Source organism: Myotis davidii, unplaced genomic scaffold (genome assembly GCF_000327345.1).
Source record: "Myotis davidii unplaced genomic scaffold, ASM32734v1 scaffold120, whole genome shotgun sequence".
NCBI classification, from domain to species: Eukaryota; Metazoa; Chordata; class Mammalia; order Chiroptera; family Vespertilionidae; genus Myotis; species Myotis davidii.
Window position 1 is genome coordinate 3,516,141 of NW_006294778.1, and position 27,776 is coordinate 3,543,916.

The 27,776-nt window shown below is 38.7% G+C and overlaps 2 protein-coding genes across 2 annotated transcripts in view; one reads left to right on the forward strand and one right to left on the reverse strand.

The window, feature by feature from the left end:
* SLC41A2 (solute carrier family 41 (magnesium transporter), member 2) overlaps positions 1–27,776 on the forward strand; it is a 61,057-nt gene that overhangs the window by 13,715 nt on the left and 19,566 nt on the right. Inside the window, exons 4-8 of the mRNA XM_006769342.2 lie at positions 5,077–5,148; positions 6,501–6,645; positions 10,340–10,486; positions 22,691–22,838; positions 27,189–27,268. Coding sequence (XP_006769405.1) covers positions 5,077–5,148; positions 6,501–6,645; positions 10,340–10,486; positions 22,691–22,838; positions 27,189–27,268 — 592 coding nt within the window. The remainder of the gene's footprint in view (positions 1–5,076; positions 5,149–6,500; positions 6,646–10,339; positions 10,487–22,690; positions 22,839–27,188; positions 27,269–27,776) is intronic.
* Positions 13,170–13,782, reverse strand: CKS2 (CDC28 protein kinase regulatory subunit 2). The gene has a single exon (XM_006769341.1). It carries the CDS (start codon positions 13,686–13,688, stop codon positions 13,449–13,451), a length of 240 nt encoding a protein of 79 aa, XP_006769404.1. The 5' UTR covers positions 13,689–13,782; the 3' UTR covers positions 13,170–13,448.

The window sequence follows — 27,776 nt, forward strand, 5'->3', positions numbered from 1 at the left end:
CTGAAGCACATCAGAAATCTGAGAACCACTGTGTTAGATGCACAACACAGAGGCCAGTAGGGTTGGGACCAAGTAATCGAGGGGATAAGTCACAGGGGATGAGATTACCTTACCCGCCGTGGCAAGGACTTTGGTTCTTGTGTGAAATGGGAAGCCACTGGAAGGTTTTGAACAGAGGAATGATGTGATCTGATAGATATTTTTAACGGATTATTTTGACTCTTGTGTTGAGTCAGGACGACAGGGGGCCAAGGACTGAAGCAGGCAGGCAAATTGAGATCGTGTTGGCTTGGATCAGCATGGTAACAGCGGTTGTAGCGAGCGAGACATGTTGGAAACCAGAACTCATTTTCAGAGAGAGGTGACAGAATTGGCTGGTGAATTAGCTAAAAGACCAGGAGTAGCCACTTGAAATTCTTTCAGGATTTGAGAGGAGTAAAGTAAACATATTAGTCAATGGAAAACCAGTCACTTGTGGCATCAAGCTATGTTAACATGGTATCTTCATCTAGTGTATGGTGTTTTACTTGCTTAGAGAATGGTCTCGTTTGCTAGGCAGAGGACTACGATTCTTAAAGAATGCTGGAGCGTCATTGTCAGCTGTTTTGATACTCTGTCCACCGTTAGAGCAACTCCAGGTGAATGACTTCCTGAGGCCTTGTTTGGAGGGTCCAGCAGGGGAGGGCAGCTACTTGAACACCTTGGCTGAAGACAAATCCTCTCCTCTTGAGGGAAGGTCGTCCTCTTGGAGCGTGTGGCTTCCGGAGGCAGCATCTGGATCGGTGACGGAGGAAGGGGACACCCGCTGAGCCAGCCAGATGAGCCGAATCAACCCTGGCAATCAGTGGGGTGACAGATGTCGCGGCCAGGTCACCCTCACATCCCAGATTAATGGCTTCTTAATAGCAAAGTCCCCAAAGTCTCACCTCCTCTGGACTCTTCCCTGCCAGTTCTCTACTGGAAATTTTTATTACCCTCAACTTTGAAACCCCACACTCCCCTCATTCTCCCAACTCTTTCATTGCTGCTTCTCAAGTCTACTTTTTTGGTCTCTTTTTCTTTGCTCATCCTCTTGATTTGAGATTTTCTTAAGGTTTTAGTACTCTGTCTACGTGTTCCCTGTCAGTAATTTCATGTAATCCAACACTGCTTGCACGTGGCTCAGCCCCGTGTCGCCAGTCTCTTTCCTGACCTCCAGAGCTGAATTTTCAAATGTCTGCACCACTCACTACATTCAAAACTAAACTCATGACTTTCTCTTACTCCAACCATTCCCTTTTACCTATATTTCTTATCAGTTCACTAACATTGCCAATCACCTCGTGCCTCCCCTCTCCAGCTGGACTGTCAGTTCCTACAATGAAATCCCTCTTCCCTTTCTCTTACGCCCCACCTGCCACAACCTTAACTTAGTTGCCTGTTGTGTAATTGAGATTGCTGTAGCTGATTCCTAATTGTACTCCCTGAGGGAAGAGTAATTATTTTTTAAACTTAAAATGAGCACTGTTTGAAAATCAGCCATTTCAACTATGTGCAAAAAATCTTTAAAAAATTTTACAGTTTCCCAATGTAGTTTTAATTTTCACTTGTTAAAGGAATAAAAGCCATTATAGCTTTAAAAGGCCAATCTATGATTATTTTAATCTTTTTTTCAATTAAAGGGTCTTTTCTCATTTTTTTAAACATATATTTTATTGATTTTTTACAGAGAAGAAAGGAGAGGGATAGAGAGTTAGGAACATCAATGAGAGAGAAACATTGATCAGCTGCCTCCTGCACTCCCCCCAGTGGGGATGTGCCCGCAACCAAGGTACATGCCTTTGACCGGAATCGAACCCAGGACCCTTGAGTCTGCAGGCCGACGCTCTATCCACTGAGCCAAACTGGTTTGGCTCTTTTCTCATTTTTATGATTATCTGCAGAAGAATCAGGATAAATGAGCGTATAGGATTATAAGGAAGGTCTCGGGAAAGTATAAAGATACCGAACTTAAAACGTAAGATATCAGATATAGTCTGTTACCTCAATCTGTTGAAGGTTAGTTGTCCTTAAAACTTGTTACTGTATAAAGCATATACCAAAAAGATTGCGGGTTTCATCCCCAGTCAGGGCAAGTACAGAGGCCACCAATCAATTGATGTCTAAAAAAAAGTCTCTCTCTCTCTCTCTCTCTCTCTCTCTCTCTCTCTCTCTCTCCCTCTCTCCTTCTCTCTCCCACTCTCTCCCTTACTCTCTCCTTCTCTCTCCCTTACTCTCTCCCTCTCTCTTCCTTACTCTCTCCCTTCTCCCTCTCTCCCTCTCTCTCTCTCTTCCTCACTCTAAACACCAATAAAAACATATTCTCAGGTGAGGCTTAAAAAATATTTGACTTGAGTATCTTTCCTGAATTTTTATCTTTTCAACAATAGATATATATTATAGTAGATATTGTTATAGATACCTAACAGTAGTATGTAATTGGAAAGTAAGCCAAGTACAGTGGTTCTACCTACAAATTGTTGGGTGCTATTACCTGAGGTCTGGAATTTCCTGCTTCTGAATGCTAGATATAGATGAGTCAAAATGGTATCCATTGTCCTAAAGATAGTATTTTTTAAAAAGCCTGTGAAACTATTTCCCAGAAGCAAATTGCCTAAACCGTGGTCGGCAAACTGCGGCGCGCGAGCTTTGGCCCCTTGAGTATGGCTCTTCCACAAAATACCACGTGGGGGCGTGCAGGTACAATGTGATTGAAACTTCGTGGCCCATGCGCAGAAGTCGGCATTTTGTTGAAAAGTTGGTATTTTGTGGACGAGCCACACTCAAGGTTTTGAGTCTTTGCTGTATGCCAAGCGCTGTGTGTGCTAGGGAATCAGCAACAAACAAAACAGAAAATGATCCTGCCCTCATTGAGCTTACACTTCAGTGGAGGGATATGAAGAAGTTGGCAGAGCCTCTGTCCCTAGTAATGGTAAGTTAGACTTGCAATTCAAATTGTAAAACTTCTAAAATAAAGAAAAACTAAAGCTCCAAGTAATGGTATTAATAGTTTAGATTTCCAGGCTTAGAAAAGAAGTATACAAATTAAGACAGAATGAGTAATTATTCCAAAACACTGAGAAATATTAATATTTGCATTTGCTGCATACTTTGAGACTGTAGTCCAGAGTGAGTTTAGACAACAGGATCTGTTTTCTAGATTGATACAGGAAAGGTTGGTGTAGCATGTAACTGAATGGTCTAAAGCCAGTTTGACCATAGTTAAAGCTACCCATAAGTATACTGTAATACCCTTATATTAATTTTCCACTTTACCCTTTCACCTATCTTCTATGACCTGTGTGTGTGTGTGTGTGTCCTCATTTGCAGCTTTTTATCCTTTCACCTATCTTCTATGACCAAGCAGATGATGAATAATTGAAACCTGGCTCCGTATAGTATTTTTAATAATGATTGCTCATTGTTTTCTAAAATGCTGCATTAGAAAAACTTGTCAGATTTGCATATACATTTTATGAATCCTAAGTGGTTGATAAGAATGATTTGGCTTATAGCATAATTAAATATGTGAATAATAATATTTTTTGGAGTGCATTCTTCCACTTAGTAGAAAGATATATAAACTTTAATAGTGAGATATGTGATCAAAATTCATATTGAACTGAATGAATTTTTTTTTTATTAACAGTGTTAGTCATGACTCAAATATAAATTATGTCCCTATGAATGATTTGTTTATATCTGGATTTTTTTGGTCAATAATCCTTCAAATCACATTAAAGGGTCACATGTGGCTCGCGAGCTGCGGGTTGCCGAGCCGCAGGTTGCTGACCACTGGAACATAATTTGATAAGTACTTTCCCACTATAGCCCAAATCGACTTCTGTTGCCTTAAACCTCTTCTCACAGAACTCTTGATTTTCTGATATTATTTTATAACATTCTACCTTTTTAATTCATTAATTTAAAAAAACTATATTTTTAAAATATATTTTTATTGATTTCAGAGAGGAAGGGAGAAGGAGAGATAGAAACATCAATGATGAGAGAGAATCATTGATTGGCTGCCTCCTGGAGGCCCCCTATTGGGAATCGAGCCCGCAACCCAGGCATGTGCCCTTGGCCAGAATGGAACCAGGGACCCTTTTGATACAGGAAAGGTTGGTGTAGCACGTAACTGAATGGTCTGAAGCCAGTTTGACCATAGTTAAAGCTACCCATAAGTATACTATAATACCCTTATATTAATTTTCCACTTTACCCTTTCACCTATCTTCTATGACCTGTGTGTGTGTGTGTGTGTCCTCATTTGCAGCTTTTTATCCTTTCACCTATCTTCTATGACCAAGCAGATGATGAATAATTGAAACCTGGCTCCGTATAGTATTTTTAATAATGATTGCTCATTGTTTTCTAAAATGCTGCATTAGAAAAACTTGTCAGATTTGCATATACATTTTATGAATCCTAAGTGGTTGATAAGAATGATTTGGCTTATAGCATAATTAAATATGTGAATAATAATATTTTTTGGAGTGCATTCTTCCACTTAGTAGAAAGATATATAAACTTTAATAGTGAGATATGTGATCAAAATTCATATTGAACTGAATGAATTTTTTTTTTATTAACAGTGTTAGTCATGACTCAAATATAAATTATGTCCCTATGAATGATTTGTTTATATCTGGATTTTTTTGGTCAATAATCCTTCAAATCACATTAGTTTCATGATGTGAAATTATATGCTAGCAACTGAAAATTATGTACTTATATTGGGCCTACGTACACAAAATTTGGCATGTTAGGATGCACTTGATGGTGTTAGTTGTAAAATAACGTCACTGGGAAGGTGGGTAGTACTAGCTAGTCCACTTGTGAGCTAGTAAGTAAGCTAAAAAATTTCTGAAACATCTCAGGCACGCTGAATGTGAGCTGTAAGAATAGTAGCGAACTCAGAATTATATTTAAAGTGCAGTGTGATCTCATCAGATTTACTAAAGACTTGTCTTTGGCTTCAAGACTTACTGTGCTGTTGAAGTAGAATAGAGAGCATATAGCTTATTCAGTGATACCTGAAAATATCCACCTCAACAGGTAAATATTGGGAAGATGGATTCACCCATTGAAAAGTGGAACCTAATAATTGGCAACTTGGCTTTAAAACAGGTAAGTGATACACATATTTATTCTAGATCTTGGGTTTACAGATCTTGGTTGTTACTTGTAAGAATGAAATAAATTTTAGTTAAGTCTACCATTTAATTGTTCAGGGGACCCCAAGTGATAATTTACTACTGCAAAAAAGGGATAGAATAAATGAATATCAATGATTTTGAAAGTTTTCTTTCTCTAGAAATTATGTACTTCTAAATATGAAAAACATACAATATAAAAATATAAATATACAAAATGTTTTCTGTTCTAAGTGTATAAGAGAGCCAGAGTTTGAGTTTAATATCTGTACAAATATAGGATGTCCCAAATATATATATATGTTTTAAAAAATATATTTTTATTGATTTCAGAGAGGAAGGGAGAGGGAGAGGGATATTGAAACATCAATTATGAGAGAGGATCATTGATTGGCTGCCTCCTGCTCGCCCCTTACTGGGGATTGAGCCTACAACTCAGTCATGTGCCCTGACCGGGAATCACACTCTGTACAAATATAGGATGTCCCCAAAATATATATATGTTTTAAAAAATATATTTTTATTGATTTCAGAGAGGAAGGGAGAGGGAGAGGGATATTGAAACATCATTTATGAGAGAGGATCATTGATTGGCTGCCTCCTGCTCGCCCCTTACTGGGGATTGAGCCTACAACTCAGTCATGTGCCCTGATCGGGAATCACACTGTGAGCTCCTGGTTCATAGATTGACGCTCAACCACTGAACCACACTGGCCGGGTAGGAACGGAAGTTTGTATATCATTAATCATGATGGTGATTACATGTAAGGTTATTGTTTAATGTCCACCAACCAAAGCTCTTTAAGAGCAGGGAATAAACCTGTTTTGACCACTGTGGTAGCCCAACACAACCATAGTGCCTGGTACATAATAGACGCTAAATTAATAGTTGTTGAATAAATGAATTTGAATAATTTGCCACAAGAGTAAGTGGTGTAGCGAGGAGTCAAACTCTCATTTTTGGATTATAAAATCCAGTCTCTTGCCAACACTGCCTCTGGCGTCAGGCTTCACTTTGGTGGGTTGTGTACTTTTCAGCCCTAAAGTCGCTATTTTCTTAGATGTCGTGTGGATTACATCATGAAAGTCACTTGAGATGCTTGTTAGAAACAGATCCCTGAACCCTCTTTCATACCTGCGCAACTTGAGACCCCACCGCCTTAGAGAATATTAAAACTAAAATATAGTAGCTTCTCTAAAAGGCAGCTCAGTTACTAATAGCCATACTTTCCTCTGACTTCTCATACGCACATTTATATAATCAGGCCTACAGGTGTGTTTGCGAAATGAATAATTCCATTGAATTTTATGAAAAATTTTTTTTAGGTTCAAGCAACAGTCGTCGGTTTTCTAGCAGCCGTGGCGGCAGTTATACTGGGCTGGATCCCAGAGGGGAAGTACTACCTTGATCACTCCATACTGTTGTGCTCTAGCAGCGTAGCAACTGCCTTCATCGCCTCTCTTCTGCAGGGTAAGTACATTTACAAGCGCCCACTCGTAGTCTCTTACTTTCATTTCCCAATACCATGCCTATTTTTGTTTAAATGGTATGTGTTCATAATAAAAAAACATCAAAAAGTTGTCTAAAAACTATAAATACCTTATTTCAGATATATTTATAGTTATTATATGTAAACCTGAGTGCAGAACAGGCTTTTGGATCGTCTCCTGGCCGTAGGTACCCTGGGACAGTTCTCAAACTAGATCAGGAGCATAGCTGAGTTACTCATTTGTTTCTGTTAAGTTAACTTAATTGAGAAACTTCTTTCCGGAAAATCATGCTGAGGAATTTTCTGGCTTCTCAGTTGAGTAACAAGGATTCCAAGAATCCCGAGTTCCAAAGGCAGTCTCTCTGCTGAAATTTTTTCAAGTTTTCAGATTTCAAAGAAAACTCTGCACTATCTCTGTGGCAATACAAATATAACCGTAAGCTTAACATAGCAGATTGTTGGCTGTTGAACTTGAGAGAGCCAGAAGTTGTAAAAAACTCACTACATGAGAAATTTTCAGTTGGGATATCATTTTTAAAATATTTATTAATTAATATGAACTTCACATTGGATAACTAGATTATTTATGGACTGATAGTCATAAAGACTTGGTTCTTTTTATTTTATAATCATCATCTTTTCACCCTTATATAACCAACAAGGTTCAAAAGAAGATTCTCTTGCTAGGTGATCATATAATGAAGCTAACTTTTTGGCTAGGTTCTTTCCCAGAACTTAAGAGAATTTAATTATAATTAAGACTTGATTTCTTGCCCAGCTGGTGTGACTCAGTTGGTTGAGCATCATGTCCCACACACCAGGAGGTCACTGATTTGATTCCTGGTCAGCGCATGTGCCTGGCTTGTGGGCTCAATGCCTAGTAGGGGGCATGCAAGAGGCAGTTGTTCAGTGTTTCTCTCAGTAATGTTTCTATCTCTCTTTCCCCCTCTCCACCCTCCTTCCTCTGAAATCAATAAAAATCTATTAAAAAAGACTTCTAAAATATTTTCAAACATTTTGTTTTAGTACTTAATTGTATCAGGAGTAGTTTCTTGCCTATACAGTCATGCACTGCTTACTGATGTTTCAGTCAATGATGGGCCACATATACAGCAGTGGTCCCATAAGATTATCATGGAGCAGAAAAATTCCTATTGCCAAGTGATATCATGGTCATTGTAATGTTTTAGCACAACACATGTCTGTGATTATCCTGAAGTAAACAAACCTACTGTGCTGCCAATCATATGTGCAACTATACTATTAGCACAGCCTGGCTAGTGTGGCTCAGTGGTTGAGTGTCAACCTATGAACCCAAAGGTCATGGTTTGATTCCCAGTCAGGGCACATGCCCAGGTTGCAGGCTTGATCCCCACTAGAGGGCATGCAGGAGGCAGCCTATCAATGGTATTCTCTCTCATCATTGATGTTTCTATCTCTCTCTCCCTCTGCCTACCTCTCTGAAATCAATAAAAATATATTAAAAAAAATAAAAGTATAGCACATACAATTATGTCCAGTACATAATACTTGATAATGATAATAGATGATTATGTTACTGGTTTATGTATTTACTATATTATTTATCATTATTTTAGAGTTTACTCTTTCTACTTATAAAAAATTACTGTAAAACATATGATGTGTTTCTTGGGCAGCAATCTCATACAGCTAATGTTTACCATGTTTCAACTGCATCATTTTCTCTTGTGCTTGATTTAATCTCGTGTTGTGTTGTACAGTAACATGATGTATAGGCTTGTAGGCTAGGAGTAATGGGCTATACCATACAGCCTTGGTGTGCAGTAGGCTATAGCATCTAGGTTTGTACACATACATTCTGTATGATGTTCGCACAATGACGAATTTGCCTAACAATGCTTTCTCAGAATGTATCCCCATTGTTAAGTGGTGTGTGACTGTATAGAAATACTAGAATTGGGTAGCGTCAACACTGACCAAAGGAGAGTGAAATTAAGCTATTAGAAAATTTATTTCTGGTTAAAGAAATGTTAAAGCATTAGCATTCTATTTAGGCTCATTTGCTTCTGTTTTCTTTCTAATTTTGTTTTATTTAGATAGAATTATTAAAAAATTTCAGTCTAGCACATGTATGTACTGCCTAGAATTTTTAAAACCATAAAAATTCCAATTTTAAAAACACATGTTCAGTGCTTCTTACTTTGAACAATATATGTTCTAATTTTATGATAACTTGACCTTTATAATCCAGTTAATATATGTAGAACAGATACTATTAACCACCTTTTGTAGGTGAGAAAACTGACTCAAGTAAGTTGACTTGTCTAATTTCATCAGCCTGTTCACAGAAAAAGCAGAATTAAAACCTATTTGATGACTCCCAGCTCTTTCCGTTGGTCCAAATGACAAAATATTTTTTTTCAGCTGAAATTATATAGATGGCATTCTGTAATAGAACTTTCCATATAGATATTTAAATGTGCTGATTTTGAAAAAAATTCTGCACGATCACATCTTGATTGATTGTTGCATAATACATTTAAAAACTTTTTCTGCTGTTGCTTTTTTTGTTCTTCATTGGTATTATGGGAAAGGTAATCCATAGATTGAAAAAGCCTCCAGAATATAAGATATGAGACATTATTTTGAAGCAAGATAGCAATTCTACTTTAAAAAAAAATTTCTTTATTGATTAAGGTATTATTTTGGCTTTATGGGATAGTAGAGAAAACAGTGGACTAGAGTTACTTACAACCTCTGTGACCTTAGGCAAGAATGTAAACCGTACTCTCAGTTGTATTGCCCATAACACGAGTTTTCTAGAAGAAAATCATTTAGAGTCATTTCCAATCTTAAAATGCCATGAGATCCTGTTGTTTTTTTATAGCCATATCAAGGCTTCCATATTGGTTTTTATTAGCACATAGGTAAACTAATCTTAAATCGCCTCCAGTGCACCCTTTGAATGAGTGTGTTGGCATGAGAAAATCTATACAATTAGGTGTGGATATAAATGTTATTTTTCTCCCATTTCTATGATTCAGGAAGATAAGGACTTAAAAGTGTAAGTACACAATCACATTTTCAGCTTCTGTTCTTTAGTTATAAGTTCCTAGACACAAACTTAGGATTGAGAGAGTATTCTAAACAAAGACAGCTTCTGGCCTCATGTTCAAAATTCAATTGCTTCCTTCCTCTTAACATTTCAATACCTTCAAATAATAAAAGGAAGCAAGTATTCCTGGCTACCACTGTGTAAACAAATCTGTTTTTACTGGTTTTCTTCCCCAGTTGCTATGCATATAAATATGACTTAGCTTTCTTTGATATTTTCATGCATTATTTGAGGGTTAAAATAAAATGTGTGTGTTTGATACATACAAATACATTACATCTAAAACATACAAGTTACTAAATTTGAAACTTCAGCTTTAACTTTATTTTACCAGAGGTTTTCAGGTGTCTAAATGCAACATTGACCTTCTCGAATCTTCCATGATTCCCCACTTGGAATTCCTTGAAAGGCATTTTGCCAGAGCAATGGTGTCAAATGTTTTGTTTGTATTAGTCAGCTTGTTTAAGCAGTCTAACTGAAATTCATAGGCTTTTTGACTAGCCTGTGTATTTTGTATGTAGGGGAATTGATTGTTTTTAAAATCATAGCAGAAAAGTAATGAATGTTCTTTCTTCTAGGAATAATCATGGTTGGGGTTATCGTTGGTTCAAAGAAGACTGGTATAAATCCTGATAATGTTGCCACACCCATCGCTGCTAGTTTTGGTGACCTTATAACACTTGCCATATTGGCTTGGATAAGCCAGGGTTTGTACTCCTGTCTTGGTAAGTTGACTTGACACTAAATATAATGTGTTAATCAGAGTCTCTTTAAATAAATATTGTTATAGCAATGCCATGAACCTGTGGTGGCCTTCATCCATGTTAGAACTGTGGTTGAGACTGATTAGGTCAATAACTGCTATTTGTTGTACACGTACTATGTGTTCTCATATATTTTTTCTTACATACTTGTTTTCTTATAGAGTTTAAAACTCTATATTATCATCTCTAATTTCAGATGAGAAAACTGAGGCTTATGCAGGTTATGTATGTTACCCACTACTGGTAGGAAGATTGAACACAGTTCTGTCTATTCTATGACCTCTGCCCTTTCCTCTAAATGGGTAGCCAGCGGAGTTAACGTACAGTGTTCTGATACGTGCATTGTACTACTGTCCCAGAACACAAGCTTATGGCGGTGCTTGAAACCTAGTGATTGTTCCCCCAATCAGAAACCAGCTTGGCAATTAACTAAAAGAAAAAAAATCACCATGAAAATTAACCTGAATACTGTGTGAAGTTGGAGTCATCTTATATATGTGATTTCTGATAACAGTGATAGAGTAGTTATAGAATCTAATGACTTGTTTACTGCGATTTATACTCTGGGACTACTACCAATATAAATGAATATGATTCGTAAGAATCGATTTAGTGCTAAAAATTGGTTGTGGTTCATTTTTTTTTAGATGCCAAATTTTTAAAAATTAAAACAGAAACCCACAGTAATACAAAATGGGGGGGAGAAGATAGTTTATAAGCCAAACCAGGAGCATTTATTCACATATCCTCATATATTTTCATGGAGACTTCACAGATTTATGCTTTACTTTAGAGTAAGTCTAAAGTACATGTGGTTTGAAGAAGAGTCTCAGATACATGTTTTTGAACTACAGGAAGGGCTTGAGCATAACAAAGGCAGGAAGCATCTACTACTTTCAGAGACATCAAGGGAGGCTTCATTCAGTATATAAAATTACCCGAATTCTGTAATGAGCAGCATAAAAATAATGCTTAGTAAGAGTTGATGCGTATGGTCAAGGAATAGTCTTCTCATTTAGAAGATTATATGTTCCTACCTAGAATAAGGACACCAAACGATTAGTGATCTAAATGTAAGGTCTCGTTCCCATAGGTCGTGGGTTGCTTTGTTGTGGAATGAACAAGGAATGATATAAATTCAAGTATACTCAGGGCAATCCTCAATACCTTTCCCTCTCAGTCAATTAAAAACATAGAAAATGAGAGTTATGTTTTTAAAGGGATTATTTGCTCTAATTTATAAACTTGGGTGACAGTTGGTCATACTTTTGTCCTCTAAACTATTATACAGTTTAGAAATCGATGCTGAATTTGGGCTTGAAATATTGGCTTACGGCTAGTGTTAGAGAATGTGACTCCATGCTGTCCTCCTGCCGTGTTAAACTTACTCACCCACTCACAGCCAGGCAGCTGGACGGCCTGTAGTCCTCACCCCCACAGGAACAGGCTGTTAATGGTTGGTGAAGGGAGACTGGCATCGCTGGGCTGGATCCCAAAAGGGAAAGGGATGAGTTAGGCATGCTTAGTGCCCGCTTCCCAAGTCTTACTAATTAGATAAGACTCCCCACTCTGAGGAAGAGATGAAGGAAGAAGGGAGAGGTAGAAAAGAGTAAAGGGTTTCTTTCTAATATTAAGAGGACAGAAATTCTAACTAGAGGCCCGGTGCACGAATTTGTGCACGGGTGGGGTCCCTTGGCCTGGCCAGCGATCAGGGCTGATTGGGGTCGTCTTGCCCAGTCCTGGGGAAGGGACTGCAGGAGGTTGGCTGGCCAGTAGGAGGGACCACAGGAGGTTGGCTGGCTGGGGGGAGGGACCACAAGAGGTTGGCCGGCCGTGGGAGGTTGCCTGTGGGAACACACTGACCACCAGGGGGCAGCTCCTGCATTGAGTGTCTGCCCCCTGGTGGTCAGTGCGCATCATAGCGGCCAGTCGATCAGTAGTTCAGTCGACTGGTCATAACAGTCACTTAGGTTTTTATATATATAGATGGGCTACTATAGTGATGTGATTTATAAGAAATAGATGTTTGGTCATTCAGGTGCTCAGAATATATTTCTCATATATATTTAGCCTTTGTCCAAGATTCCTGACTCACAGCCTCCCCAAACCGCTGGGATTTTCCGAGTAATAAGAGCAATGGGAGCATCTTTTGTCAGAGTATTTTTGTCATAATATCTTGTCCTCAATGCCTGAAGTTGCTTCAGAGCCAAAAGGTGAAACAGGTGTCTTGTTACTCATAACAAGCCCCTTTTCATCACGCCTGGGTGTATGTTAATGAGGTGACTTTTGGAAAGCACCTAAGGATGGGGCCAGTTGGTTGCTGGGGGAATCACCCAGAGTAGAGGGATGGATCTTTCAATCCCATCTCTGATGTCTAGGAGGATAGAGAGGCTGGAGGTGGGATCACTCACCAGTCACCAATGATTTACTCACTCATGCATATTTAATGAGTCCTTCATAACACCCCAAAAGGATGGAACTCGGAGAGCTTCGGGGTTGGTGAACACATAGAGATTTGGGAAGAGTTTTGTATTCAGAGAGGGCATGGAAGCTATGGGCTTTCCCCCATACATTGCCCTATGCATCTCTTCCATCTGGCTGTTTCTGAGTTACATCCTTTTATTTTTTTTATTCTTTTTTTTTAAAACGCAACATACAAGCTTTATTAAACAAAAGTAACAGGTAAAGTCAAACAGGCACTTATATTTAAGAGAAAAAGTAACTAGAAGAAATTTTATCTTAACAAATTTACAATAACCTACTTGTAGTTGCATTTAACTGAGCTCTGTTGCTGTGAAGAATACAGCTCATGCACAGGTATGGATGAATGATTTGTACATTTTTCAAGTATTCACTGAATACTACTTATATACACATATACATTAAATTTGAAAAAGATTTAATTGACGATCCCCAGATATCTTCATTTTTGTTGATCTTTTGGAAGAGGTCGTCTAAAGAGAAGAATATGTGGCTCTGGCTCATGAATCATGTAATGAACCCAGCCAAGACTCTGTTGGACACCAAGTCTCCTCCTCTCCTCTTCTGACATCAGATGGGTTTTGGGTACTTGTTTGGAAAGTTCTCTGGGTAACATGACATGCCGGTACTCGTAGTGCTCGTCGAAGTACTTGTCTGAGTAGTAGATCTGCTTGTGGGCCATCCTGCCAGCAGAGGAGCGCCGCGTAGGGCAGCCACGGGGCTGGAGCAGCGAGCGCAGCGAACCAACTGTCTGCGTCCGGCCGAGGAAACGACTCGACTGCCTATTTTTTTTATTCTTTTACTAGAGGTCTAGTGCACGGATTGTGCACCAGTGGGGTCCCTTGGCCTGGCCTGTGGGGATCAGGCTGAAACTGGCCTGGTGCACGGATTGGTCCAGGGCATGTCTGGCCCATCTTGCCCAGTCCTGGTTGGGGCCGGCAGGCTGGGGAGGGACTGCAGGAGGTTGGCTAGCCAGGGAAGGGTCGTGGGAGGGCTCCAGGGCATGTCTGGCCCATCTCAGCCAGCCCCCAGCAGCAAGCTACTGATTGGAGTGCCTGCCCCCTGGTGGTCAGTGCATGTCATAGCAACTGGTCCAACTATCGAACAAACGGTCGGACACTTAGCATATTGGGCTGTTATTATATAGGACTAGAGGCCTGATGCACAAAATTTGTGCAAGAGTAGGCCTTCCTTACCCCGGCTGCCAGCACTGGCTTCCCTTTGGCACCTGGGACCCAGGCTTCCCTTCAGCCCCAGCTTTGTCTGGAATGAAGTCCAGTCTAATTAGCATATTACCCTTTTATTATTATAAATAATAAGCTGGTAATCTAGTAAGTAAAATGTTCCTCTGAATTTTGTGAGCCACTCTAGCAAATTAATCAAATCCAAGGAGGGCGTCGTGGGAACCTCTGATTTATAGCCATTCGACCAGAAGCACAGGTGACAACCTGGACGTGGACTGGCATCTGAAGGTGTGTGTGTGTGTGTGTGTGTGTGTAGTTTTTAGTATCATTTTGTTAGTGTGTTGGGTGTGTGTGTGTGTGGGGGGGGTCCTTGTAGGAAGGGCTAAACCCTTAACCTGTGGATTCTGATGTTATATCTTCCTGTAGATAGTGTCAGAATTGAGTTGAATGGTAGGACACTCAGCTGGTGTCTGAGAATTGCTTGGTGGTGTGGGAACCCCCACATCCCAGAGTGGAATTGGTACAAGAATCATAGTACTGATGGATTCCATAGTTGATTTAATAAAGGTTTTTCTAAGTGTCAGTGTTTGAACTTCTGAAGTATCTGCATTGTGAGCACTAGGGGGCCTCATAAGATAGCAGTTGTCAGCCTGGAATGCATGGTATTCTGAACATTTAAGTTCCAAGACCTCGTGCATCCTGCTGAGATGTCCAGTTCTTCGTAACAACGTTTAATTCCTGAATTCTGTTAAACACTTCGCAGTCTTTAGAGGCAAAAAGAGGATTTCATGGCAGCTTTAAGTTTTGGTTATAAATAGAGGCCATATATATACATACATACATATATATGGCTCTCAAAGAACTGGACATGGAGAACAGTCTCACTTAGAATTTTGGATATTCAGAAATGACTTGGAACAGCTCCCCTCATGTGCTCTTAGCTTTGATACACTGTACTGACTCGCTGGACATTCATTCAGCGTGCTGCCTTTCTTTTAGTTCTGATACAGTTTGCTGATTTCTGATACCTGAAATGAACATAGGTCCCCGCCCCCCTTCTTACCTTTCCAGTTGGTGGGGGGGAGGGGAGGCAGGGGCAAAACAAGCCCAAGAGCTTTGTTTACTTCTATTGACTTCATTCTTTGCAGTCCCCCTGCGTAAGTCTTCATTGCTCAGTGAACAGATTTCAAGTTGCAGCCTGGCATTTAGGCCTCCTGGAGCCGTAGAAACTGACCTTCCCAAGGTTTGGCTTGCTCCTTCCTTTCTTGTGTCCGTTACTCCAGCCAAACTCAGCCATCTTCTGATTCTCATACAGGCTGTGGTTTTTCTCTCTTCTTTCTTATATCATTCTCCTCCCCTCCAGGAAGGCCACACAGAGCCGGCATTTTCCAGTCCTTTTCTCCTTTGAGTTCCCTTTGCACTTTATTGATACTTCTCTTAAGACATTCTCTTTTTTTTTAAATGTTTTATTGATTTTTTACAGAGAGAGAGAGAGAGCGAGAGAGAGAGAGAGAGAGACACGCATCAATGATGAGGGCCCTCCAGCGGTCTGAGGGACAGTGAACTGGCCCCTTGTTTAAAAAGTTTGAGGACCCCTGCTCTATCCACTAAGCCAAACCAGTTAGGGCTTAAGACATTTTTTACACTTGGGCAATCATTAGCTTTGTGTGTAAATGTCATTATGAGGGTATAAGCTTAAGGATAAATCTGTTTTTATTTTTGTAGCGCCCCGTAGTGGTTGTTAAGCAAATTGCACTCCGCCAAATGCTTTATTTTTTGAAAGCTACCAAATTAATGTGAGGAGAGGTTATTCAGGAAGTGGTAGATGCATGGAAAATAGAAGACAGTTATATTTGTCTGAGTTGTCATAGTATATGTTCAAAACATATTATAACAAAAATGATCCTTTCGATGAGGACTTAGTATTAGGGGTGTATTGGTAGGGTATCTTGCCTTAGCAGGGAGTTTCTAGAGATTAGTATCACTGTAGACAAATTAAAATAGCAACATATGGCTAGAAAAGATCTATTTCAGGTGCAAATAGGCATTTATTATTCACATAGTAATCTTTCAACATGTACTAATCTTTAAATGCTATTAAAAAGATCTAAAGTCGGTTGTTGTCTTTTCTTTCTTTTTGTTTGCATTATTTTAAGATAATTTTAAAAACTCTTTCAATTATTTTAACTGCATGGCTATGTAATTCTCTTATGTATGCAATTTTTTAAAAAATTTGAATATTATCTGCTTTTCTCTTTTTGAGCAAGTTCTGAGAGGCAAAATGTTGACTTCTCATTCTTCAAGGTTAACTTTAAAAAGATGGCTTAGCCCTGACCAGTTTGGCTCAGTGGATAGAGCGTCGGCCTGCGGACAGAAAGGTCCCAGGTTCGATTCCGGTGAAGGGCATGTACCTTGCTTGCGGGCACATCCCCAGTAGGGGGTGTGCAGGAGGCAGCTGATTCCTCTCTGTAAAAAAATCAATAAAATATATTTTTTTAAAAAGATGGCTCAGTCGAAGCTGTAAGAGCAATAACAATCAGCCTCAGGTTGTTGCTTCAGTGCTATGGACACTAGCAAGGATGCCACTGGGTTATTTACACGGCATTTTAGAATGTCACTGCCTTGATGTGGTGATAGTAGAATCTAAATTTATTGTGCGTGTCACCCTTCTTCAGAGTTTTTAAAATATATATATTTTTATTGATTTCAGAGAGGAAAGGAGAGGGAGAGAGAGAGAGAAACATCAATTACAAGAGAGAATCGTTGATCGGCTGCCTCCTACATGCCCCCTACTGGGGATCGAGCCTGCAACCCGGGCATGTGCCCTTGACTGGAATCTAACCCAGGACCCTTCAGTCCACAGGCTGATGCTCTATTCACTGAGCCAAACCAGGTTGGGCATTCATAAGTTTTTAGTACTGTACCATCTTAGTTTAGAGTGATTCCTAGAAGGTCTATTTAGTGAGAAAATGCTAATGGTTATTTATAAAGGGCATTTAAAAAATTGTTTGCATCTTACAGTGCCCATTGCTTTGCGCTTACACAGAAACAGCTAACATACAAAGGTGTCACTCATACTAGTAGCAGTTACATATTTCAAAAGAATGAATGCCATTAATGAGATTTTATAACAGTAGTTACAAAATGCCACCGGCAATCTAATAAAAGGTGAAATCAATGGATGAAAAAGATGGCGGTTATGTTGGGCAGTTAAGTGGAATCCTAGGAATCTGAACCACTTTAGCTGTATTAATCCTTCTCTTTAGTTTACATATAGCAGGGAATCAGTACTAAGTACACAGGTATTAAGTAGGCTTAACATTCCACTGCGTTTTACTTTTCCACCTGTATTTGTTAACTGTTGCTGCTGTAACAAATATCACACACCTTGTTTCTGGAGGTCAGAGTCCAAAATGAGTTCTGCAGGGCTAGAGGCAGAGTGTCAGCAGGGCTGGTTCCTTCTGGAGGTTTTGTGGGGAAACCTTCTCCTTACCTCTCCCATCTTCCGGGGGCTGCCAGCATTCCTTGGCTTATCATCGCATCGCTCCATCCCTGCTTCTGTGGTTCCATTGCTTTCTCTTTTGTAGTCAAATCTCCTTCTATTTCTCACCTATCAGTGCACCTGTGATCACATTTATGGTTCACCCAAGTAATTCAGGATGACCTCCCCGTTTCACAACCCTTGACGTTGGAAGGATTTTGCTGTATAAAGTAATATTAAAAATTTGGGGTTTAATTTACGGTGCGGATGTCGTTGAGGGCCCTTACACAGCCTACCACAGTACCCAGAAATGAATACCAAATGTTATTTCGATTAGGGAAATTTAAATAGATATTTTATTTAGGAGGAAGCCATTCTTTTAGATTTTGATATCAATGCAGGAGTTCATGGTTAGCTTTTAAAGAAAGTTGTATAGGCATTTATTTGAGCCAAGTTTTTAAAAAAATATATATTTTATTCATTTTTTTTTACAGAGAGGAAGGGAGAGGGATAGAGAGTTAAAAACATCGATGAGAGAGAAACATGGATCAGCTGCCTCCTGCACACCTCCTACTGGGGATGTGTCTGCAACCAAGGTACATGCCCTTGACTGGAATTGAACCCGGGACCCTTCAGTCCACAGACCGATGCTCTATCTACTGAGCCAAACCGATTAGGGCTGAGCCAAGTTTTTGAGGACATGCCCAGAAGCAAGATCTTAAATAATTGAGAAGATGCTCTGGAGAGTGGCATTTTGAATTCCTTTTATGCATTTAGAATCAAAGGACAGAAACATAAGGAAGGTACATGAAATCCCTTGGTGGTAGATTAAGGAGGCAGGAGGAAGCAAAGTGGGGAAATCTCTAGAATTGGATAATGGTTGGGCTTTTTTTTTTTTTTAATCCTTACCCGAGGAGTGAGGATATTTTTTTCCATTGATTTATTTTTAGAGAGAGTGGAAGGGAGTGGGCAGGGGAAGACAGAGGGAACGAGAGAAGCCTCAAGGTGCAGGCTAACACTCTAATGACTGAGCAACGCTGGCCAGGGCAATGGTTGGCTTTGAATTGACCCTTTTCTCTTGCTGATTGTGCCATTAGTGGTTTTCTAAAAGTAATTCTTCAATTTTGTGACACCTATGAGACACCAATATATCCTAAAAAGAGGACTATTTTAGCACTTCCTTTTTTCTATATTTGTAATTTTTCCCTAGTTATCAGAATTGGATTAGAAGTTACCCAAGGAAAAGGAAGGAGAATCCTATGCAATTATACATATGATCTAATTTGATGGGAATGGGTGTGTTAGATTTGTTAGGAAATTGAAATAGAACACATTTACAGTAAATCAGTTACTTTTATTTTATCATGGTTTTCCCACTCTTTTTTTTTTTAGTGTTTAAAAAATTTTTATTTGGAGATAATTTCAAATGTATAAAATAGTTGCAAAAATAAAAGAGTACAAAAAAGCACCTGTATATTCTGAATCCTGACTCAACTAATTTTAACGTTTTACCCCATTTGCTTTCTCTTTTTTCCTTTCTTTTTCTCAATGTTACGTATGTACAAATGTATATACTGTACATTTATCTTTTATGACATTGGCAATTTTGAAAAATATAGTCTCCCCTCCTTTTTTAAAAATAATTGTTGGAATTAAAAAAAATAGGTGGCAATTTATTTTTTTATTTTAAATTGATTTTTAGAGAGAGAGAGGAAGGGAGGAGAAGAGAGAAACACTGATGTGAGAGCAAAAACATTGATCAACTGCCTCCTGCATACCCACTCCCCGGGATCCAGCCCACAACCCAGGCATGTGCCCTGACTGGGAATTGAACCAGCAACCTTTTGGTGCATGAGATGATACTCAACCAACTGAGTCACACTGGCCAGGGCTATTGTTGGAATTTTTTAAAAAATGTGATAATAATTCAGATACCATACAGTTCGCCTTTTAAAAGTATGCAGTTTGGTGGGGTTTTGTACATTCATCAGATTGTGCAGCCTGTTGTCTAATTCCAGGACATTTTTATCACGGCAAAAAGAAACCTTTAGCAGTCACTCCCATTGTATCCTTCCCCCATTCCCTGGCACCAGCATCTACTTTCTGTCTCTGTGGATTTGCCTATTTTAGACATTTCAAGAAATGGAACCATACAATAGGTGACCTTTAATGTCTGGCTGTTTTTTCAAAGTAGAACGTTTTTAAGGTTCATCTGTGTTGTAGCACGAATCAGTACTGAGTGATACCCCATTGTATGGATTCACATCATTCCATTGTATGAATATAGCACATTTTGCTTGTCATCCATTCATCATTTGATGGCCATTTGAACTGCTTCCACTTTTTGGCTCTTATGAATGTGCTGCTATGAACGTTCTTGTACACTTTTGCACGACCATATATTTTCAGTTCTCTTGACACATATGACAGAAAGTCATATGATAACTCTGGTTAAGTTTTTGAGGAACTGCACTCATTATTTTTAGTTTTATTCCGAGAAATGTTTTCTTGTCTTTGAAAATTCAGGGCAGTGATTCAAGGGTTGGGATGGGTGTTGTGTTTTTTTTTTTTTCAACTTCAGATGACCTTCCAGAGATTTAATGTTGAGAATAACTTAAAAGCCTGGCATGGTGCTCCTCTATTGACCTGGAAATGAAATATTAAGATGATCTGACCTAGCAAAATAGTTTTCAATTGTGTTTAATGGATTTTAATGCTTTTCGTTTCTGTTTAACCTTATAAAGAGATTGTTGGCAACCTTGCTTGTTTTAGGAGGTAAGAATGCTTCCTAATTAGGATGGGTTTTTTTCCCCCTTATCTAGTGGTTTAAAAAAGGAGAACTGGGAATCTATTCAATACAGGTTTTTTTTCATTTTTTAAAAATCATAGAGAAAAAAATGAAACTATGTGTAGGGTTAGTCAAAGTCCCTTAAATGGAAGAAAATCTTTCAATGAATTTTGTGGGTATAATTATTTTGAAGATGTGATGGAAGATCAGATAAAGCCGCAAGAATAAAGTTGTTTGGATATTATTTTAATATCTATAGTAAGGTGTTCTTTCCTGATAGAAAAGAGTTTGAGTTTTTATCTAGTTTGAAATATCTTTAGGCATAGGTGAGAAGTTCTGTAAATATGTTAGGAAGATGAAGAAATACAAAATTCAGTGAAAGATAATATGAATAGGGTTGAAGAATTTTGTGAGATGTCAGGAAAATTTAGTAACATTTAACTTAAATCTAAGGCTACAAGGACTATGAGATCAATTGTCTTTAAGTTATAAAGTCTCTCCTATACAAAATAAGTATTAGAGTCACTGAGAAGAATCCAGAATGCCCTGGCTGATAGTAATCTCTGATAATAATAAAACCTCCATTAGTTAAAATGATATAACCAAAATGTCCTGGAATGATGTAACTGTTTCAAGAAGAGACAGGCAATTTTTTTAAACTTAGGGAGATTTAAATATAAAAATATTTGAGAATTCGACTCATGGGTTTAATGGTTTTATGCTAATGAAGCAGTACATATTTTTTTGTGTGTGTGCACTTGTTAACTTAGCCCATTGGAGTAACATGTCAGTCTTCTAATTCCCTTTTTAAATTCATAATTAAGTAATTGACCTATTTTTGTGGTTTTTATATCAAAATCTTACCAAATTTGTGTGCATATATTTATATATATATATTTATGAAAATTTAAGACTCATTGTATTTGTACATTTAATTTATTAGCTTTATAAAGATTAGTATAAGTACTTGGATACTTTTATGAGACTGGTGACATGTCTAACGGAAGTAGGATGTCTCAGTGTATTTAACGAAGCTTGTAAATGCTACCAAATATTATCCCAAACTCTTAAAAGTAATCTTTGGTTGGATGCTTGACATTGTGAATGTAATATTGTTAACATGCTCGATTTTTTTCTTCGCAAAGTATTGGACTTTGTTCTTGTGGGCTGTTATTTGTGGATTAGCTTGAGCCTCATAGGCGTGGTTCTGAGTTTGACTGGGGAGAAGCTACAGCACACCTGACACTGGGGCTAGCTCTGTTACCCTTCTTGGGTCTACTGGATGTTCTCGGTGTTCAAAGAGGCCTCTCCTCTAAAGGGGGGTAGGTCTTGAGTGACAAATCCCCAGTTATTCTTGGCCTAGCCTTGTGGAGTTCACACTAAGGCTTGATAGTCAGTTCTCAAGCTCTTTCTCTGATAGCTTCCTCTTTTCCAGTTTTCTATCCTATAAACTCTTAAGCCTCAGTTTGTTATTAAATAGAAATGACATACATATCTTACAACATAGAAACCCACACCTGAAACCTGTGTGTGTATGTTGACCAATGTCACCCCAATAAATTTAATAGAAAAAAAAGAATGACAGTGTTCTCCTCATACTTGTGAGGGCAATTAAACGAGTCGATGAATATAAAGCATTTCCCACAATGCTTGGTTAATAGTAGGAGCCAAATAAATGTTGGCTTTTTTACTCTTGTTGTTTTAATTGTTATATTATTATTATTATTGCTGTTCCCATCCTATTATTATTATTGCTCTTCCCATCCTATTATTGCTAGGTCACATAGGCATTTCAATAAATGTTTGCTCAATTAATGTATTAGTTTTCAGTTACATTAATATTTTTATCTTATCTACAGTTTTATTTATTTTAAATATATTTTTACTGATTTCAGAGAAAAGAATGTAGAGGGAGAGAAAGAGAAAAATATCAATGATGAGAGAGAATCATTGATCAGCTGCCTCTTGTGCGCCCCACACTGGGGATTGTGCCTGCTACTCAGGCATGTACCCTGACCGGGAATCGAACCGTGACCTCCTAGTTCATAGGTGGATGCTCGATCACTGAGCCATTTGGGCTGGGCACTTTATCTACAGTTTTAAAGTTGTTTGAAATTTGTAGAAAATAAATAGCCTGTGAATATGTTTGATAACATACCTTCTGGTAAATTTTTAATATTCGCTACATGGTTAGAACAGATACTGAAATGCTGTCTCTTTTTCAATTTTAGAGAATTATTACTACATTTCTCCGTTGGTTGGTGTCTTTTTCTTGGCTCTAACTCCTATCTGGATTATAGTAGCAGCCAAACATCCAGCCACCAGGACAGTGCTCCACTCGGGCTGGGAGCCTGTCATAACCGCTATGGTTATAAGTAGGTTAGTATTAAATGTTGTGCATGTGTGTGTGTGTGTGTGCACATGCGCGCGTGCACGCATACAATCTATGTGCCTGTATCTATGTGTACATTAAAACAAATCGATTGCCTGTTTTATTTCTTGGGTCAATTATATTATGTATATTGGGTCAATTCTTTATTATCCAAAGTGATAATGGATATATGTGATAGAAATTACAGAAATCAGTAGATATAGAGAACCTCATTTGGCTACCAGTTGTAAACTTCTCTCCAACCAAATCTTTACCAGATTGCTGAGTGAAATTTAGTGGTGTTTGTCTTTGTATGTGTGGGTATGTTTTTGTGTGTGTGTGTTGTAACCTGACAAGAACATTACTTGTTTTTCATAGTAAATTGCTCAGACAGGTATCAGAAAGCCTTAGAAATGTGTATGCCATTCAACTATTTCCACCTCTAGGCCTCTGACAGGACTTAAGGATATAATTAAGGATATATGCAACAGATTTAGTTCCAAGGACCCTAATCACCGTGGAATTTTTAACGAAAGAAAGAATAGAAAGAAAGAATACCTTAGAGGCCTAGCAGTCAGATATTGATCAAATGAAGTGTGATGCAGTCACAAAAAGGAGTATCAGTCAGCCATTAAAAATAGCATTGTTATAAGTCTTTGACGAGGAAAGGTGTTCATTATACCCTTGGTGAGAAGAGTCAGCTAGAAATGGGTATCAATTTCCTGTTAAACATGGTAGATTGACGTGCTTATCTTCCTTCCTAAAACTACCAAAATGACAATAAAAAGATAAAAAGCTAAAAAAAACTACAAAGAGAAGGAGAACAGAGAGGACAGCAAGTAAGAAATTCGTAAGATAGGAATCAGGTGGATAGTTGTTAACAGAACGGAAAAAGCTAAAACCCAGCCGCCAGCAGGGGGAGCACCCAGAGGCATCGCCCCGATCTGAGCCTCAGGAACCCAGACAGGTGGAGGCATTAGGGCCGTGAGTACTTCCGAAAGCTGAAAGGAAGAGTGGTGGGCAGTGTGTGTAAGAAGCAGTTAGGACTCAAGGGTGGGCAAACTTTTTGACTCGAGGGCCACAATGGGTTCTTAAACTGGACCGGAGGGCCGGAACAAAAGCATGGATGGAGTGTTTGTGTGAACTAATATAAATTCAAAGTAAACATCATTACATAAAAGGGTACTGTCTTTTTTTTAAAGTTTTATTCATTTCAAACTGGCCGGATCCGGCCCTCGGGCCATAGTTTGCCCACGGCTGAAGGTCCCAACAGCTCTTCTCTAGTCTGACCACCCAGGTAGCTGCCCCTCCCACCTTAGCAGAAGACAGGAATTCACTTTGGAGAGACTAAATGGGAGAGGCTCCAGATTCAGAAGCACCAGCTGGCCGTCCAGCTTACAGCTCCAGGCAAGAAATCAGATCCTGTCTTTCCCGGGGAGGTCTTCAGCTCAACAGAAAGCCTGTATGTATTGACCTTGCAGGTCTTTTGGTGAAGGAGCTGCATGCCCACCTGACCATTGTTCAGTGAGGCCCACCTGCTGACCAGCTCTGCCCAGGCACACAGAGCTCCAAGTGTGCTTTCTCTTGTGCCCTATAAGGAGGGGTAGCCCTTCATCAGACATTTGATTAAGACTTCTAACATGAAAGACGGAGACAAAAAAAATGGTACTCAAAGGAAGTCTAGCAGCAGTTCTCAACCTGTGGGTTGCGACCATCGGAAATCACATATAGCATATCAGATATTTACATTACGATTCATAACAGTAGCAAAATTACAGTTATGAAGTAGCAACAAAAATAATTTTATGATTGGGGTCACCACAACATGAGAAACTGTATTACAGGGTCGCGGCATTAGGAAGGTTGAGAACCAGTGGGAGAGAGTTGAAAAACCTCAAAAAACTATCTCCGATGTCCTCAGAGAAATAAGAGAAGCGGTGGCATCCACAATTCTGTAAGAACAGAATGATTTCAGAGGAGGATTGAAAAAAAAACACACAGGAAGAGCTCTTGGAATTCAGAAATATACAAATACCAGAAACAAAATCAGTAGAATAGTAAGAAGGTAGAATCATCCTGGAAAATAGAACAGAGAACAGAGAGGTAGACAATTGGAGGCAAACAATAAGGAAAGGAAATTATCAAAGAAATAACATAAGGAAATTCCCCAGAACGGAAGAACACGGGCTTCCTGATTAAAAGGGGCCACTAAGCGTCCAGCACCATGAGTTGGAGCAGGAGGGGCCCACATCAAAGCATGTCATCATAAAATCTCCAAAGCTTCTGGAATGAAAACAAGTTGCATACAAAGGATTGGCAATCAAAATGATGCCCACTAGCAACACCAGAAGCGATTCCTCCAAAATTCTGAGGGATAATGTTTTGAACATAAAATACGGTCTCAGTATCAACCAAACGTAAGGACAGACTCATGAAGTTTTCAGACACACAGGATTTCAGTATATTGGTTTCCCATAGGCCCTTTCATATAAACGTTGACAAAAGACAATTTTATCAAAATAAGGAACTAAGAAATAAGACGACATAGAAATGAGGATAGCATGTGGTTTGTTTTTCTGTAATGTAAGTTGTTTTTTTCCGGGAGGATTCAGGCAACAGGATCCTGTGAAATGCTGGGAGTTGGTCACAGTCATAGACTAAGCCTCCTCATGGGGCGATTGAAGGGTAGGTAGGGATGCCAGCCATGCACCAGGCCTAGAGAGCAACTGCCCCGGCTATCGGGAGAACAGTGGGCTTCAGGAGGAATGTCTCTAAGAAGAAAGAAAGTGGAATCGATTGATTACCTGCCGGATGAGCTTGACTGTAATCAGGGGCATTTCATTAACTTCGCTACTAATTTGAGGCTGAATTAGTAATAAACAGCTAAAAAATTTAAGAAAAATATGAGACAAAGCAAACAGTACAAGTGAGGAAATCTAACAAGATGCTGTGTATTTCAGTTGTGAATTATGATCCCATTGTTATAATAAAATAAACTCTAAATGTTTCACCAAAAATGATAACCAGACTGTCAGAATAGAGAGAGGAAGAGAATTGTGAAGGGACTAAAGTGAGGAGGGAAGAGTGAGATTAAATCCTCCATCTGCCACAGTGGATGCTGTTAGGGAAATGTTTAAAATTATAGGTTAAGAAATAGTAGGGAAAATGTGTTATTTAGAAATACAGAATTAAATGCCAGGAGAAACAGCTAACGACGTTGAAAAGAATTGGTAGTGGAAGGCAGGATCTGGGGGGTGGGACCAGGGACTATTTTATAAGCTTTGTGGTACTTTCACTTTTTAAATAATGCTCATGTGTTTGTTTGCTAGAAATAATTTTTTTTTTATCTTCACCAGAGGATATTTTTCCATTGATTTTTAGGGAGACGGAAAGAGAGAGGGAAAGACAGAGAAACATCGATGTGAGAGAGACACATCAATTGGTTGCCTCCTGCATGCACCTGACCAAGGCCCGGGCCAGCGAGGAACCTGCAACCTGGGCATGTGTCCTTGACAGGAATTGAACCGAGGACCCTTCAGTCCACAGGCTGACACTCTGTCCACTGAGCCAAACCGGTTAGGGCATGCTAGAAATAAAATTTAATAAAAGTGAAAGAAAATACTTTTACAATTTGGGTTTTTATTTTTAAACATATACACATTTTAAAATGTCTGGGGAGGGTATTTACTAACATGCTAACAGTGTAACTCTGAGTGATGTAACTATGGTTGATTTTTATTTTCTTTTTATTTATATTTTCTATAACAAGTTATATTATCTGGGCAACAAAAATATTTTTAAATTTTTTTTTCAAGTGTTCATTGTATATGCACTTAAAGCATATACTTTCCTTTTTACAAGTAACTTATCTTGGAGATCAGAAAGAGAGCCCTGAAATGTGGGGCTATAGCTTATATCATGTTTTATTTTCAAGATTTGTGATTGACATTGATTTTTACCTTGAATATATTTTATCTATTTTTTAATGTCTAATTATTTTATTTTTAAAAACAATCTCTTCTTTTTAAAAATATGTTCTTATTGAAATTTAGAGAGAGAGAGGAAGAGAGAGGAATAGAGAGATAGAAACATCGATGAGAGAGAAACTTCATCAATCGGCTGCCTTCTGCATGTCCCCTATTGGGGATAAAGCCCGCAACCTGGGCATGTGCCCTGACCGGGAATCAAACCTGTGACCTCTTGCTTCCTGGGTTGACACTCAACCACTGAGCGACTCCAGCCAGGCTCAGGCTAATTATTTTATTTTTAAAAGTAGAAGTGTTTGTATATAAAGAACAGCTTCAAATTAGTACATTTCCTTTCCTCTTCCCTAAATTATATGATTTTGTATCTTTCAGCATTGGAGGCCTTATTCTGGACACAACTGTATCTGATCCAAACTTGGTTGGAATTGTTGTTTACACACCAGTTATTAATGGTAAGGATTAGATATACTATTTCATAATGATATCAAGGCTTTCTATGCTCTTAAATGCTAATAGGAATCTTAGGGCTTGGATTTAAGAGGGCTGTCTGTCCCATCCCATTCATTCTCTCTCCAACCCCAGGTTGCTGCTCAGAGTGAAAATGACCTTCCCCTTTTTCAACATGCAGAACACATTTTTGAAAAGAACTGTTTCTTAATCTTAATACTGATATAGGTTTGAGAGTCAGGCATACCTGGCTTTTAAGGGTAGTGAGGCAAAATGCAGTAGTTCAGTTCTGGATATTTGGGTTATATCTACTTTCTTGTATTGTTTTACTGCTGCTCCTTATCAATTTTCTTTCTTTCTTTCTTTCTTTCTTTCTTTCTTTCTTTCTTTCTTTCTTTCTTTCTTTCTTTCTTTTTTTTGAGTATTTTGGGATGTTTTTATTGTAGTTTATTTCTAATATTATGCCATGGTTGTCTGAGAAGATGCTTTTTATGATTTCAATCTTCTTGAATT

Excerpts from the sequence above, each read along its gene's own strand:
- CKS2 (XM_006769341.1), bottom strand. The coding sequence starts at position 13,688 with ATGGCCCACAAGCAGATCTACTACTCAGACAAGTACTTCGACGAGCAC.